Source organism: Salvelinus alpinus, chromosome 7 (assembly GCF_045679555.1).
Source record: "Salvelinus alpinus chromosome 7, SLU_Salpinus.1, whole genome shotgun sequence".
NCBI classification, from domain to species: domain Eukaryota; kingdom Metazoa; phylum Chordata; class Actinopteri; order Salmoniformes; family Salmonidae; genus Salvelinus; species Salvelinus alpinus.
In genome coordinates, this window is record NC_092092.1 from 29,148,839 (window position 1) to 29,166,179 (window position 17,341).

Consider the following 17,341-nt stretch of genomic DNA (forward strand, 5'->3'; position numbering starts at 1 on the left):
AAATGTTCCAATGTAGCTTTTGAAAAAAACATCTGATCTCTCCAAACATAAAAACGGACACAATTAATGGAAGAGCTCTTTTGATTTAGTTACACCACCAGAAAATAGTCACTGCATTTATTTTCTGAGGCATTTAAAAAAAAAAGTTTCAAATAAATTATGAAACCAAGGAGAAAGAGGACACAAGATATTGACATTGTTTTTACAAAACAAGCTGTTACCCAACAAGCCCAGGCCAAGTCTTACATACTTAACAATAATCCATGCAGAGACAAGGAACTCATGAGGATCAATTCCCCAAAGAAGATAACTTACCCAGATAACAAACCTAGAATCCAAAAGTGACAAAAAAAAAAGATAAACAATTGCACATACACTCCCTTATGTATTTATTTGGACAGTGAAGCTAAACCTTTTACACTGAACAAAAATATAAAGTGTTGGTCCCAAGTTTCATGAGCTGAAATAAAGGATAACAGAAATGTTCAATACTCACAAAAATAGTATTTCCCTAAAATGTTTGGTTTACATCCCATTAGTGGGCATTTCTCCTTTGCCGAGATAATCCATCCACCTGACAGGTGTGGCATATCAAGAAGCTGATTAAACAGCATTAACATTACACAGGTGCACCTGGTGCTGGGGACACTGAAAGGCCACTCTAAAATGTGCAGTTTTGTCACACAACACAATACCACAGATGTCTCAACTTTTGAGGGAGTGTGCAATTGGCATGCTGACTGCAGGAATGTCCACCAGAGCTGTTGCCAGACAATCGAATGTTAATTTCTCTACCGTAAACCACCTCCGTTGTTATAGAGAATTTGGCAGTACGTCCAACCGGCCTCACAACTGCAGACCATGTGTATGGCATCATACGAGCGAGTGGTTTGCTGATGTTAACGTTGTGAACAGAGTGACACATGGTGTTGGTGGGGTTATGGTATGGACAGGCATAAACTATAGACAATGAACACAATTGCATTTTATAAATGGCAATTTGAATGCACAGAGATACCGTGACTAGATCCTGAGGCCCATTATCGTGCCATTCATCAGCCGCCATCACTTTGTCATTATGGGGTATTGTGTGTAGATTGATGAGGGAAAAAACGATTTAATACATTTTTGAATAAGGCTGTAATGCAACAAAAGGTGGAAAAAGTCAAAGGGTCTGAATACTTTTTCAGAATGCACCGTATGACACTTTCAAATGGGGGCCTAGATACATAAAGTGCAGCATTCATTTCTAAACGGTAAAACATATGTATGAAAATACCCTTGAATAAAAGGTGACATTCTGTACTGTCACCTCATATAAAACATTTGATCTTAAATCCAAAATGCTGGAGTATAGAGCCAAATTAAAAGTTTTAGCTTCACTGTCAAAATAAATATGTAGGAGAGAGTAAACCCAAAACAAAGTACTGGCTACCGAGGTTAGGAAATATGTGAAAAAACTGCAGACAAACTAAACTTGAAGCAATTACCCTTTATTTTTTTATTACAAAGTTTAAAACATATAAAAATAAGCAACGTAAATGAAAAACTAGATATCTCTGGTTAGAAACCTTAAAATGGAACCCCAAAGCAAAGACTGATCAATAATCCTGCTACCAAGTACTTCTGACCAGAAAATCGACAGAAACATATATTGACATCTACGCCTCATTTTGCGAGCTGTGCCTTCAAGGCGTCTATTAGCTCCTGTTTCTTGGTCCCTGTGACCTTCACCCCAAACTGCTTACAGGCGTCCTTTAGCACGGGCACCGTCAGCTTACCCAGGGTGCCTTTCTGTACGTGAGCCCTCAGCTCGTCCTCAGACATCTCCACCTTAGGCTTCTTCTCTGCTCCGCCTGCTTCCTCAGCTGAACACACACAGGGCCAGGATGTTACAATATTTGTTGCAGTATATCGACAGTGAGACAGCTCCTGCTGCCAGCGACTATACTGTTCTTTACCCAATTTGCCAGACGCAAGTGTAAATCTCTCCAATGGAACACATAGCAAGTGAACAATATCTCAGAAATGTAGATTATAGATTTCTCACCTGGTTTGCGTTTGGGTGCAGTCTTGCCCTCTGGGTTGTAGTCAGCAGGGTACACCAGATCTTTGAACTCCTGAGCCAGGGAACCAAGACACTTGTCCATCATCTTCACCTTGGGCACTGAAGGAGAGGGAGGTAGTGAGAGAGAGGATAAACAAAGAATGGACAAGAAAAAGTGAGTATGAACACTGCCAAAAGATTTTGTCTTCAGTATTTTTGTGTATAGGTAGCACCAAAGGCGCATACAGTGCCTTCGGAAAGTATTCAGATCCCGTTCATTTTTCCACATTTTGTAAAGTTACAGAATTAACTAACATTTATTGAATTTTTTTTTCCCCTCATCAATGTACAAACAATACCCCATAATGACAAAGCAAAAACAGGTTTAGAAATGTTAGCTAAATTATTTTTAAAAATATTACATTTACACAAGTATTCAGACCCTTTTACTCAGTACTTTGTTGGAGCACCTTTTGTAACGATTACAGCCTTGAGTCTTCTTGGGTATGACGCTACAAGCTTGGCACACCTGTATTTAGGGAGTATCTCCTTTTCTTCTCTGCAGATCCTCTGAAGGCTCTATTAGGTTGGATGGGGAGCGTTGCTGCATTGCTATTTTCAGGTGTCTCCAGAGATGTCCGATCCGGTTCAAGTCCGGGCTCTGGCTGGTCCACTCAAGGACATTGACACTTGTCACGTAGACAATCCTGCTTTGTCTTGGCCGTGTGCTTAGGGTCATTGTCCTGTTGGAAGGGTAACCTTTGCCCCAGTCTGAGGTCCTGAGCGCTCTGGAGCAGGTTTCATCAAGGATCTCTGTACTTTGCTTCGTTCATCTTTCCCTCGATCCTGACTATTTTCCCAGTCCCTTCCGCTGAAGAGTGACTTCCGTCTGGCCACTCTACCATACATGTCTGATTGGTGGAGTGCTGCATGGTTGTCCTTTTGGAAGGTTCTCCCATCTCCACAGAGGAACTCTGGAGCTTTATCAGAGTGACCATCAGGTTCTTGGCCACCTCCCTGACCAAGGCCCTTCAACTGCTCAGTTTGGCCGGGCAGCCAGCTCTAGGGAGAGTCTTGATGGTTCCAAACTTCTTCCATTTAAGAATGATGGAGGCCACTGTGTTCTTGGGGACCTTCAATGCTGCAGAAATGTTTTGGTACCCTTCCCCAGATCTGTGCCTCGACACAATCCTGTCTCGGACCTCTACGGACAATTCCTTCGATCTCATGGCTTGGTTTTTGCTCTGACATGCACTATCAACTGTGGGACCTTATAGACAGGTATGTGCCTTTCCAAACCATGTCCAATCAATGGAATTTACCACAGGTGAACTCCAATCAAGTTGTAGAAACATCTCAAGGATGATCATTGGAAACAGAATGCACCTGAGCTCAATTTCGAGTCTCATAGCAAAGGGTGTGAATACTTATGTAAATAAGGTATTTCTGTTTCATCACAGCGCTTGATGGTTTTTGCGACTGCACATTTTCTGGACTGACCTTCATGTCTTAAAGTAATGATGGACTGTCATTTCTCTTTGCTTGTTTGAGCTGTTCTTGCCATAACATGGACTTGGTCTTTTGCCAAATAAGGCTATCTTCTGTATACCACCCCTACCTTCTCACAACACAACTGATTGGCTCAAACGCATAAAGGAAAGAAATTCCACAAATTAACAAGGCACACCTGTTAATTGAAATGCATTCCAGGTGACTACTTCATGAAGCTGGTTAAGAGAATTCCAAGAGTGTGCAAAGTTGTCATCAAGGCAAAGGGTGGCTGCTTTGAAGAATCTCAAATATATTTTGATTTGTTTAACACTTTTGTGTACTCCATGATTCCATATATGTTACTTAATAGTTTTGATGTCTTCACAATTATTCTACAATGTAGAAAATAGTAAAAATAAAGAAAAACCCTGGAATGAGTAGGTGTGTCCAAACTTTTGACTGGTACTGTATATATAGCGAGAGATGGGCCAATGCGGTTTCTTCTTTAACAATCCGAGAGTGCCACCATCTCCTCCATACCAGTTACTGTGTTGTTACGTTGTGCTGTTTATTTCTGAGTTTTCAAAACCTATGAAGATGTCCAGTGCAGATATGGAATTTGTTGACACCACAACTAAGGTGGCAAAGCTCCTCGTAATTTACCAAACTTACTGGAATCTTCAGTAATTATCAGAAAATCTATGGCAATCTATCGTAACTTTGGTAATTTATACTTAAAAAACTGTTATAAAATGTATTCATATACACTGAGTGTAGAAAACAAGAACACCTTCCTAATATTTAGTTGCACCCCCCCCTTTTGCACTCAGAACAGCTTCAATTCGTCAGAACATGGACTCTACAAGGTGTTGAAAGCGTTCCACAGGGATGCTGGCACATGTTGATTCCAATGCTTCCCACAGTTGTGTCAAGTTGGCTGGACGTCCTTTGGATGGTGGACCATTCTTGATACACACGGGAAAGTATTGAGCCTGAAAAACCCAGCAGCGTTGCAGTTCTTGACACAAACCGGTGACCCTGGTACCTACTACCATACCCCATTCAAAGGCACTTAAACATCTTGTCTTGCCAATTCACACTCTGAATGGCACACAAACCCAATCCATGTCTCAAGGCTTAAAAATCCTTCATTAACCTGTTTCCTCCCCTTCATCTACACTGATTGAAGTGGATTTAACAAGTGACATTAATAAGGGACACTAGCTTTCACCTAGATTCACCAAGTCAGTCCATGTCATGGAAAGAGCAGGTGTTCATAATGTTTTTTTACACTCAGTGTATAGTGTTCATTTATTATATCAGAGTCCATATTGTCCATGAGTTTCTAGTACATAGACCATGTGGTTCAAGAGAAAATAGCCTAATTAATGAAAAAAGCATCTAATCAACAAAGGCTTTATTTAAAATTAACTCTGCAACTCTTCCAACTACACTGAACAAAAATATAAACACAACGTGTAAAAAAAGTGTTGGTCCCATGTTTCATGAGCTGAAATAAAAGATCCCATAGATTTTCCATATGCACAAAAAGTGTATTTTTCTCAAATTTGGTGTACAAATTAGTTTACATCCCTGTTAATGAGCATGTCTCCTTTGCCAAGATAATCCATCCACCTGACAGGTGTGGCATATCAAGAAGCTGATCAAACAGCGTGATCATTATACAGGTGCACCCTGTGCTGGGAACAATAAAAGGCCACTCTAAAATGTGCAGTTTTGTCACACAAGACAATTCCACAGATGTTGAGGGAGCATGCACGTGTCATCACTCATCAATCATTTCCACCAGAGCTGTTGCCAGAGAATTTAATGTTCATTTCTCTACCATAAGCCAACGTCGTTTTCGAGAATTTGGCAGTACGTCGAACTGGCCTCACAACCGCAGACCACGTGTAACCACGCCAGCCCAGGACCTCCACGTCCAGCTTCTTCACCTGCAGGATCGTCTCAGACCAGCCACCCGGACAGCTGATGAAACTGTGGGTTTGCACAAGCGAAGAATTTCTGCATAAACTGTCAGAAACCGTCTCAAGGAAGCTCATGTGCATGCTCGTTGTCCTCACCAGGGTCTTGACCTGACTACAGTTCGGTGTTGTAACTGACTTCAGTGGGAAAATGCTCACCTTCGATGGCCACTGGCACGCTGGAGAAGTGTGCTCTTCACAGATTAATTCCGGTTTTAACTTCACCGGGCAGATAGCGAGTATGGTGTAGTGTGGGCGAGCGGTTTGCTGATGTCAACGTTGTGACCAGAGTGCCCCATGGTGGCGGTGGTGTTATGGTATGCAAAGGCATAAGCTACGGACAACGAATGCAATTGCATTTTATCGAAGGCAATTTGAACGCACAGAGACACCGTGACAAGATCCTGAGGCCCATTGTTGTGCCATTCCTCCGCCACCATCACCTCATGTTTCAGCATGATAATGCACGACCCCATGTCGCAAGGATCTCTATACAATTCCTGGAAGCTGAAAATGTCCCAGTTCTTCCATGGCCTGCATACTCACCAGACATGTCAACCACTGAACATGTGTGGGATGCTCTGGATCGACGTCTACGACATCGTGTTCCAGTTCCCACCAATATCTAGCAACTCCGCACAGCCATTGAAGAGGAGTGAGACAACATTCCACAGGCCACAATCAACAGCCTGATCAACTCTATGTGAAGGAGATGTGTCATGCTGCATGAGGCAAATGGTGGTCACACCAGATAATGACAGGTTTTCTGATCCACGCCCCTACCTTTTTTTAAGGTATATGTGACCAACAGATGCATATCTGTATTCCCAGTCATGTGAAATCCATAGATTTGGGCTAATGAATGTATTTAAATTGACTGATTTGCTTATATGAACTGTAACGCAGTAAAATCGTTGAAATTGTTGCGTTTATATTTTTGTTCAGTGTATTTACTTTTTTCACAATTGTTATATTTATTTAAAAATCATCTTATTCACATACTTAATATATTGTACCTTTATTGTACCACATGTACCTGTACATGTGATAAGGCAACACAGAAGGCCAGAGATGATTACAAAACCTGTGATACCTGTGAATACCGAACAAGGTCAATAGATGTCTTGTGATATATTTAAACGATTTTATTCAATCTACCACAATTCTGGTAGTTTACTAGTAAAATTAGAAAATTTCTAGTAATATACAGTTGAAGTCGGAAGTTTACATACACTCAATTAGTATTTGGTAGCATTGCCTTTAAATTGTTTAACTTGGGTCAAACTTTTCAGGTAGCCTTCCACAAGCTTCCCACAATAAGTTGGATGAATTTTGGCCCATTCCTCCTGACAGAGCTGGTGTAACTGAGTCAGGTTTGTAGGCCTCCTTGCACGCACACGCTTTTTCAGTTATGCCCACACATTTTCTATAGGATTGAGGTCAGGGCTTTGTGATGGCCACTCCAATACCTTGACTTTGTTGTCCTTTAGCCATTTTGCCACAACTTTGGAAGTATGCTTGGGGTCATTGTCCATTTGGAAGACCCATTTGCGACCAAGCTTTAACTTCCTGACTGATGACTTGAGATATTGCTTCAATATATCCACATAATTTTCTTACCTCATGATGCCATCTATTTTGTGAAGTGCACCAGTCCCTCCTGCAGCAATGCACCCCCACAACATGATGCTGCCACCCCGTGCTTCACGGTTGGGATGGTGTTCTTCGGCTTGCAAGCCTCCCCCTTTTTCCTCCAAACATAACGACAGTCATTATGGCCAAACAGTTCTATTTTTGTTTCATCAGACCAGAAGACATTTCTCCAAAAAGTACGATCTTTGTCCCCATGTGCAGTTGCAAACCGTAGTCTGGCTTTTTTATGGCGGGTTTGGAGCAGTGGCTTCTTCCTTGCTGAGCAGCCTTTCAGGTTAGGTCGATATAGGACTCGTTTTACTGTGGATATAGATAGTTTTGTACCCGTTTCCTCCAGCATCTTCACAAGGTCCTTTGCTGTGGTTCTGGGATTGATTTGCACTTCTCGCACCGAAATAAGTTCATCTCTAGGAGACAGAACGGGTCTCCTTCCTGAGCGGTATGACGGCTGTGTGGTCCCATGGAGTTTATACTTGCGTACTATTGTTTGTATAAATGAACGTGGTACCTTTTTAAAATTGCTCCCAAGGATGAACCAGACTTGTGGAGGTCTACAATCTTTTCTGAGGTCTTGGCTGAATTCTTTTGATTTTCCCATGATGTCAAGCAAAGAGGCACTGAGTTTGAAGGTAAGCCTTGAAATACATCCACAGGTACACCTCCAATTGACTCAAATGATGTCAATTAGCCTATCAGAAGCTTCTAAAGCAGTCAACTTAGTGTATGTAAACTTCTGACCCACTGGAATTGTGATACAGTGAAATAATCTGTCTGTAAACCATTGTTGGAAAAGGTACTTGTGTCATGCACAAGCAGATGTCCTAACCGGCTTGCCAAACCTATAGTTTGTTAACAAGAAATTTGTGGAGTGGTTGAAAAACGAGTTTTAATGATTCCAACCTAAGTGTATGTAAACTTCCGACTTCAACTGTACGTACACTCCCTTTACAACCCTAACCGCAACACTGTACAGACTTGGATACACATCATCCCATATGAATAACAAAAACGTCTTAAGTTTGCTGCTGTTTTGCTTGTTTACAGCAGGTCATTTCATAGGGAATTGTAATAGGCGCTCTCGTAGTTACATCACCAACACTTCGAGAATAAAGGTACTAACATGGCAGCTGTTCTAAAACCTGGCCGAACACTCTATATATGGCTCTGGGTAGAAGTAGCAAGCATGTGGTGTGTGATTGTGTGTGTCTTACTGGTGTGGTCCTCTATGTGCTCCGGAACCATGAGATCTAGTGCCAAGGCTTCCAGGTTCCTGTAGTGCTGCTGTAGGACTGGGTTCTCAAAGGCACCACTCCTGCAGCACAGGAAGAGCAATACAGTGCATTCGGAAAGTATTCAGACCCCTTCCCTTTTTCCACATTTTGTTACATTACAGCCTTATCTAAAATGGATTAAAGAACCCCCCCCCATCAATATACATAATGACAAAGTAAAAACAGGTTTTTATAAATGTATGCAAGTTAAAAAAAAGAAAAAAAGAAATACAGTATTGACATAAGTATTCAGACCCTTTGCTATGAGATTTGAAATTGAGTTCAGGTGCATCCTGTTCCCATTGATCATCCTTGAGATGTTTAAAAATAATACTTATATTTTAGGGGTAGATCAGCTTTAATATTGCAGATAATATATACAGCACCAGTACAACGTTTGTACACACCTACTCATTCAAGGGTTTTTCTTTATTTTACAATTTTCTACATTGTAGAATAATAGTGAAGACAAAACTATGAAATAACACATATGGAATCATGTCGTAACCAAAAAAAGTGTTAAACAAATCAAAACATATTTTATTTGAGATTCTTCAAAGTAGCCACCCTTTACACATTCTTGGCATTCTCTCAACCAGCTTCACCTGTAATGCTTTTCCAACAGTCTTGAAGGAGTTCCCACATATGCTGGAGCACTTGTTGGCTGCTTTTTCCTTCACTCCGCGGTTCAACTCATCCCAAACCCTCTCAATTGGGTTGAGGTCGGATGATTGTGGAGGCCAGGTCATCTGATGCAGCACTCCACCACGCTCCTTCTTGGTCAAATAGCCCTTACATAGCTTGGAGGAGTGTTGGGTCATTGTCCTGTTAAAAAACAAATGATAGTCCCACTAAGTATAAACCAGATGGGAGGCGTATCGCTGCAGAATGCTGTGGTAGCCATGCTGGTTAAGCAAAGTACACCCACACCATCAAACCTGCTCCTTCATGCTTCACGGTGGGAACCACACATGCGGAGATCATCCGTTCACCTACTCTGCTTCTCACAACGACATGGTGGTTGGAACCAAAATTCTCAAATTTGGATTTCCACCGGTCTAAAGTCCATTGCTCGTTTTTCTTGGCCCAAGCAAGTATCTTCTTATTATTGGCGGTCCTCATGAGAGCCAGTTTCATGGTTTTTACTACTGCACTTGAAGAAACTTTCAAAGTCCTTGAAATTGTTCATGTCTTCAAGTAATGACGGACTGTCGTTACTTGAATCTCAAATATTAAATATATTTGTTTAAAAAAAAATTGGTTACTACATGATTCTATGTGTGTTATTTCATGGTTTTGATGTCTTCACAACTATTCTACAATGTAGAAAATAGTAAAAATAAAGTAAAATCCTAGAATGAGTAGGTGTGTCCAAACTTTTGACTGGTACTGTATCCCATATCTGCACAAAACAGAAAGCTCTCTCACAACCCCTGCTCACAAACACACATGGGCTCTGGGATTAGCAACCATTATCCTTTTTCATCCACTTAACTCCACACACACACACACACACACCCCACCTTCCATCACAATACATCCTCACATACTGTGTCTTCTGATTTTTCCTTCGGGAACTGATTCATGCATATTTTTGTGCCAGCAAGTCTTTTATCCAGGCTTTTAACCTTTATTTTATCTTTAAAGAAACCAAATTTAGGCCTCCCGGGTGGTGCAGTGGTCTAAGGCACTGCATCGCAGTGCTAGCTGTGCCATCGGAGATTCTGGGTTTGAGTCCAGGCTCTGTCGCAGCTGGCCGCGACCGGGAGGCCCATGGGGCGCGCAAAATTGGCCCAGCGTCGTCCGGGTTAGGGAGGGTTTGGCCGGCAGGGATATCCTTGTCTCATCGCGCACTAGCGACTCCTGTGGCGGGCCGGGCGCAGTGCACGCTGACCAGGTCGCCAGGTGTACGGTGTTTCCTCCGACACATTGGTGCGGCTGGCTTCCGGGTTGGATGGGCATTGTGTCAAGAAGCAGTGCGGCTTGGTTGGGTTGTGTTTCGGAGGACGCATGGCTCTCGACCTTCGCTTCTCTCGAGTCCGTACGGGAGTTGCAGCGGTGAGACAAGACTGTAACTACTACCAATTGGATACCACAAAATTGGGGAGAAAAAGGGGTAAAAAATTAATAAAAATTTGGCAAAGATTGGGCACTCATATCTCTGTGCGAAACGGTGTACACATTCAAGTTGGATTTTGTCGACAGCTTCGTGTGGGATCTGAAGCGCTGTAAGGAGGAACTCCCTCACCACACCCTCAGGAACTTCTTTCTCTTGGATACCAGTAAGTACCAGATTCTCTCTCATGGATCTAGTCTCTATGTCAAGTAAGGCTTCTCTCAGAAAGATGTCCCTTTTAGCTTGTTTGTATCTTTCTCCATTGTCGCAGTTTTTTCATCACTCATCTCGAGGATCGCCTTCAACTCCTATCTTTACTGACTAATTCAAGTATGCCCAGTTTGTCTTTTATCGATTTTAACAGATCGGTTTCCACCCTTACCATTCCCGGTGGTGAAAACCTTAAGTCGTCGAGTCGCCGCATTTTCTTTTAGAGATTGGTTCTCCTTGTTTACTCTCCGTCATGTTTGGATGTTGCTTGTCTTCGTAATATTTTTCGATACATTTTTCTAGCCTTATGATGTGTTTTGTGTTATCCAGATTGAAGGTTATTACCCACCAGTATGTGAAGTGCTAATATTTGGTTTAACTTTCAGATATTGAATATTACGTTTTTATCTTGAGGTGATCTGCACTGCTGTGTTCAGTTCGCCATCTTGAATGTTTTTGATCATCCTTGAGATGTTTCTACAACTTGATTGGAGTCCACCTGTGCTGCTAAATTAATTTGATTGGACAGGCACATACCTGTCTATACAAGGTTCCACAGTTGACAGTGCATGTCAGAGCAAAAACCAAACCATGAGGTCGAAGTTATTGTCCGTAGAGCTCTAAGACAGGATTGTGTCGAGGCACAGATCTGGAGAAGGGTACCAAAAAACGTCTGCAGCATTGAAGGTTCCCAAGAACACAGTGACCTCCATCATTCTTAGATGGAAGAAGTTTGGAACCACCAAGACTCTTCCTAGAGATGGCCGCCCTGCCAAACTGAGCAATCAGGGGAGAAGAGGTTGTCAGGGAGGTGACCAAGAACCTGATGGTCACTCTGACAGAGCTCCAGAGTTCCTCTGTGGAGATGGGAGAATCTTCCAAAAGGTCAACCACCTCTGCAGCACTCCACCAATCAGGCCTTTATGGTAGAGTGGCCAGACGGAAGCCACTCCTCAGTAAAAGGCACATGACAGCCCGCTTGGAGTTTTGCCAAAAGGCACCTAAAGGACTCTCAGACCATGAGAAACAAGATTCTCTGGTCTGATGAAACCAAGATTGAACTCTTTGGCCTGAATGCTAAGCGTCACATCTGGAGGACACCTGGCACCATACCTACGGTGAAGATTGGTGGTGGCAGCATCATGCTGTGGGGATGTTCTTCAGCGGCAGGGACAGGGAGACTAGTCAGGATCACGGGAAAGATAAACGGAGCTAAGTAGAGAGAGATCCTTAATGAAGTCCTGAGCGCTCTGGAGCAGGTTCTCGGAAGGTGAACCTTCGCCACAGTCTAACAGAACAACAGCCAAGACAATGCAGGAGTGGCTTCGGGACAAGTCTCTGAATGTCCTTGAGTGGCCCAGCCAGAGCCCGGACTTGAACGTGATCGAACATATCTGGAGAGACCTGAAAATTGATGTGCAGCGACACTCAACATCCAACCTGACAGAGCTTGAGAGGATCTGCAGAGAATGGGAGAAACTCCCCAAATACAGTTGTGCCAAGATTGTAGCGTCATACCCAAGAAGACTCGAGGCTGTAATCACTGCCAAAGGTGCTAAAACAAAGTACTGAGTAGAGGGTCAGAATACTTGTTAATAACCATACATTTGCAAACATTTCAAAAAACCTGTTTTCCCAGTATTGTGTGTAGATTGATGAGATTAAAATTTATTAAATTGTTTTTAAGGCTGTAAGGTAACAAAATGTGGGAAAAGTCAAGGGGTCTGAATACTTTCTGAATGCACTGTACACAGACAACACAGGAGTAAGTGGGAATTTCAACTCATTCATGTCATAAGACATGAATGACACTTGTGTTTTATGCTTTTACTTTTTTCAAAATGCAAATCCTGGTATGGAAACAATCTGTGCAGACAGCTGTGATGTTTTTATTATTCACTGTAATGAAAGGGCCGTACCTGTATTTGAAGCGTAACTTGTGTACTATCTCCTTCATCTTTTCCACCTGGGCGTCGGAGGCGGTGGGGAGCTGAGGAGCGTCCAGGTTACGGATGTCATCCGCGTAGGGCAGGAAGATGCCATGGAAGCCTGAGAATACACATCACTATAATAAGTCTGAAAGTTTAAAATTATATTAATTGTGCGAAATCCTTTGGGGTGGGGCAAAAGACCCCGGCTGCAGTGGGACCCAATGACTGTACCTGGAGCCTCAATCTGGACCTGGCCCTCATCCAGCTCCTCTCTCTGGGGCACCAGGGCTATGAAGCGTGGGGGAGAGTTACGGATCCGTGTGTATTTACACAGAGCAAACACGTTCCTCTCACTACACCTGCACAGCAACGCTGTAAACACACAGGCACTCCCTGGGATGGAAAAACATGACAGAGTGAGAAAGGGGTTAAAGTTGGAACTCAAAAGATAATGGAACTCAGAGGGCAAACATGGGTGACGATCCCCAGATAACATTTTGACGGGCAGTTATGTATTAAATTGTCACCGTCTCTCTTCCCATCACAGTGACAGGTTCCGTGTTTAGGGAGGACGCACACAAACACACCTGTGACCGCCTCCTCCTCTGGGTAGATGAAGAGAGCAGATCTGAGCTGGTGGTGCAGTTTGAGACGCTCCATGGGTTTGAACCCAATCAGCTCCAGACCCGGGTCAGAAAACTTCTTTATCACATCCACCTCATCTTTCTCCATCACTATCTGCCTTCCTGCATACACCTACACAGACAAACACTAGACTGAAATGACCCTAACAGCATGAGAAGTATGAATTTATACTTTCTTTGAAACACTTTCGATAATTGCTATACTTTGCGATTCCAAAAAGTTACCTGAGCCCTCTTGGTGTCACTGGGGAGCAGCAGGCTGCCTGTCTGTGTGTGGTAGAGGCGTGTCTTGGTGTGGACGGGCTCGTTGTTGTCTCTGTAGAGCTTGTCGGCATTAGGCTTCTTGGTCTGTCGGACCGTGATGTACACACCCACCGCCACGTTCATCCCTTCCCCCAGACATAGATTCAACCTGAGACTCAGAGGAGGAGAGAGGAGAGAGGACTCATCAGCAACCAGGGCCCTGTTCAGTAGGCATGTGACAAATGTAAAAATGTTCTTACCATTTAAAATGTTTTTTTAATTTTTTATAACAAAAAATAATAAAATGACATGTGAATTCACAATGCAGATATGGTCCTGCGTGTGACCGCTAGGGGGCGATGCAGTTCAATCTACAGCAGTCCTGGCTACCAGATGGCGCTCGCTTTACTGCTGTCCTCCAATCACTCAGCAACTATGGTAGTTAATTACGTTTTTAGGTTCTCTGCCGTGTGCCTCTCCTCCATGTTCTCCGAGGTCAGTACATGGGACTTCATGTGCCACTTCTCATCAATGTGATGGCTCGTTGAAATTATGTATGACAGCGTGTTCATAGAAGTCCAACAATCTGTTAACGCCACGTATGGTGTTTGAGAACTCGAGCTCTGTACTTGCAGAGGAATCATTGTACAATTTCTCCATCCGGGCCATCAATGGTTTTTCGACATGACATCTTGTAGACTGGTCCTAGAAATACCATCAGGCCACTGAAGCCGACATCCTCTACCATTGACAATGGCTGCATATCAACTGCAATAATTTCTGTAATCAGCGCTGTGAGTTTCTCACGCCGTCCCTTATCGCACATCTTTCACGTGAAGAGCCTATCTAATGTCTGTTGTTGGATGTCTGCGCTGCTGCCAACAATGGTTAGGGAGGAACCGTGAGGCCCATTCAGATGGCTAAGCATTGAACCTGTACTGCTACTGTAGCGCAATTCCACCTCACACAGTTCGCATTTCACCACCTTCTCATTTAACTTTTCAAAGTATTGCCATACAGGACTTCGCTGCTGTCGCTTCCGTCTCACTCTGACATTTTTCCAACTTAACGACAATGACGTGCGGATCGCTTTATATCCATGGAAAATCATTTGAAAGACACTTCTCCCCCCTAGAAATGTTAAAGCATTGTTGTATTAGGTATTTGTTTCATTTTTATTTTTCCCTTTATGATCGGGAGCTGTTAGTGGTAGTTTTGTGACAACTGCACTGCAAATGTAATTTTGTGAGATTTTTTCCCTACAGTGTTTTTCGGTTAGAGATTTTTATTTTAACGATCCCAATTTCAGTTAAACGTTCACACCCTTAGTAGAGAGAAATGTTAAACGTTTGAAAAATGTAAACATGTCCTATAAGATCAGTGCCCCGCCTATACAATGGTGGGGGAAACAGTGCTAGCCTGTGCTTGTCACCTTGCCATGGATCTCTTCTTCATCTCCTTGGCTCGAACCCTCTTCCGGAGGTCCTCCAGTTTCCCACAAGGCTCCATCTGCAGGCCCAGCTCAGCCTCATCCTCGGGGGGGCTCACCACGTCGCAGAAGAAAAGCGAGACGTCAAACCCACCTGGCTTCATCAGATGCATCAGGTCTATCACCACACCTGTGAGTGAGTGAGAGAGTGAGAAAATGTATCATACACTTCTACTGATAAACTATACATTTGCAGGACCAAGATGTATTTCAGGCCACTTTTCAAAACCCTCCACCTACAACCCAGTTACATCAAGGATGCCAAATGCCATAGAGGTACAACTATGAGTGTTCTATCTTTGAGAACTGCCCGTCCCCTTTCTCCAGACCCACCAGTCTCTTTAAGGTCACCGGCCTTGGTGCGGGCTAGGCGGTCACGCTCGCTGTCGCCCCTGTGTGGCGTGTCTCGGCAGGTAAAGATCATGAGGCGCTTGTGGGAGAGCCGCAACTTGACGTCGCTGTAGAGGTTGGAGCAGCACCACAGGGCCTCACCCAGGTTGGTCTTCCCACTGCCCATGGTCTCATCTGCCACCTGGGCACCGTTCTCCCCACGCAGCCCGTCCACATCCTTCACCCGACGGGCACCTGAGGGAGGGAGGGAGATGGATGAAAGAATACGGAACAGGACAGAAGACAAGAGGGATGAGAGTGATGGGTGGAGGAGATAAGAGGTGGATAGACAGAGAGATAGGTAAGGAAGAAGAGTAAAAACAAGCATATTGGAAATGGAGATACACAGAGAGCATAATAACAAAAGTTAATTTGGCTTCCAGAAGACTCCAAAACCCTTTCAGAACATACACAGAAACTGCCAGCCAGGGAGACATACCAGGTGAGTCCAGGTCATGGTAAACATAGACATGCTTGAAAGTGTTCCTGGGGTTCTTGCTCTGTTCCGTCCCATAGAACACTAGAGCCACCAGGTCCTTGTCACTGCTGATGATCTTACTGGTATACACGCTGTGGACACACTGGGGAGGGAGAGTAACAAGATACAATACATTACAACACTGTCAGAGGGCTAAGCAGGACAACAGAGAGATAAAGAGAGGGTGAGTGGGAAAGAGCCATGGGTCATGTCACTTTTCATGATTCTGAGAGTTCAGTAATATTGATCATGTCTGAGATAGTGAGAGAAAGAGAGTGGCGGGGAAGGTGGTGAAGAAAAGACAGGAAACTGTAAGGGAAAGCAGAGAGTTCGAGACAGCTCAAGAGAAACAGATCTACCTGCATGGTCAAGTCAAATGGTGAGGGCTCTCCATCCTCCCCACTGATGAACATCTCCTTGGAAGCATCCACCAGAAACACCAGGCTGTCACGCCCTGTGCTCTTATAGTCCACTGGGGAGAGGGATTGCAATTACATCACAACATATACTAAACTCCATACAATTCAGTACTAATCCATTCAATCGCCATCAATGTTTGTCCTACCTTCAAACTCATCCCCTTCTTCCCCGTCCACATCTTCATCCTCATTCTGGTAGTAGGCGTTCCACTCTGCCATGGTCCCCAACTAGGCTACACATGTACTGGAAGGCTCTGGCGGAGCCCTGAAAATGACATGACACGACACACAGGGAGAGGTCATTAAAAGTTTGTGAATTTTTTTCCCAAAAATTGTGGTTGTTATAAAACTCTGATTAGTTAGCTAATAGCATATATATTGTTTGAAGACGGATTTGTTTTGGAAGGAAGGGCATGATGACTTCAATGCTCAACTTCTTCCTGGCGGGTAAGTGTATTTTGGATAGCTAGTTTAGCCGACATTTATCGCCATAAAATAACAATACATTTTCCTTTAACATTTGCAGCAAAAAATAAAGCATACCTTGCGACCGAGTGTGTGGTGTTACGAATGTGTTTCGGAGTATAGCTAACGGCACGCTTTGTCTTGATGCAGGTGTTGATTTCATACCATATCTGCGTGCTCTGTTGTCACTTGAACGTGCAGTACTTTTTCTATGTTGAAAAATATGTTGGTGTGTTCATGTAAAGCTAAAATTGCATAGCGCCACCTACTGTGTGATTGAAGTGGAGACGCATTGATTGCGCATTTATGAAACATACTGTATTGTCTAAATAATTGTCATATCAATTGTAAAGCTCACTTGAATAAACAGAAGATTTCTCAATTTTATGGATTTTTGCTTGTGTGACTCATTTAATAATATTTTATCAGCTGATAATGTACAGTAGGTCCCAGTCCCACTATATCCATTAATTGTCTGGTTTCTAAACTGTATGTATAAATTTGTATAG

General features: G+C 43.3%; 1 protein-coding gene across 1 annotated transcript; it reads right to left on the reverse strand.

Moving 5' to 3' along the window:
- Positions 1 to 1,477: 1,477 nt before the first annotated feature.
- LOC139580159 (X-ray repair cross-complementing protein 5-like) lies at positions 1,478 to 17,048 on the reverse strand. Its single transcript, XM_071408707.1, has 13 exons — positions 16,911 to 17,048; positions 16,514 to 16,632; positions 16,308 to 16,420; positions 15,910 to 16,051; positions 15,414 to 15,665; positions 15,024 to 15,210; positions 13,574 to 13,760; positions 13,292 to 13,460; positions 12,936 to 13,097; positions 12,693 to 12,822; positions 8,388 to 8,488; positions 2,051 to 2,167; positions 1,478 to 1,868 (listed from the first exon to the last, which is right to left on the reverse strand). The coding sequence occupies exons 2-13, from the start codon at positions 16,584 to 16,586 to the stop codon at positions 1,669 to 1,671; spliced, it is 1,833 nt and encodes a 610-aa protein (XP_071264808.1). The 5' UTR covers positions 16,587 to 16,632; positions 16,911 to 17,048; the 3' UTR covers positions 1,478 to 1,668.
- Between the last annotated feature and the right edge of the window lie 293 nt (positions 17,049 to 17,341).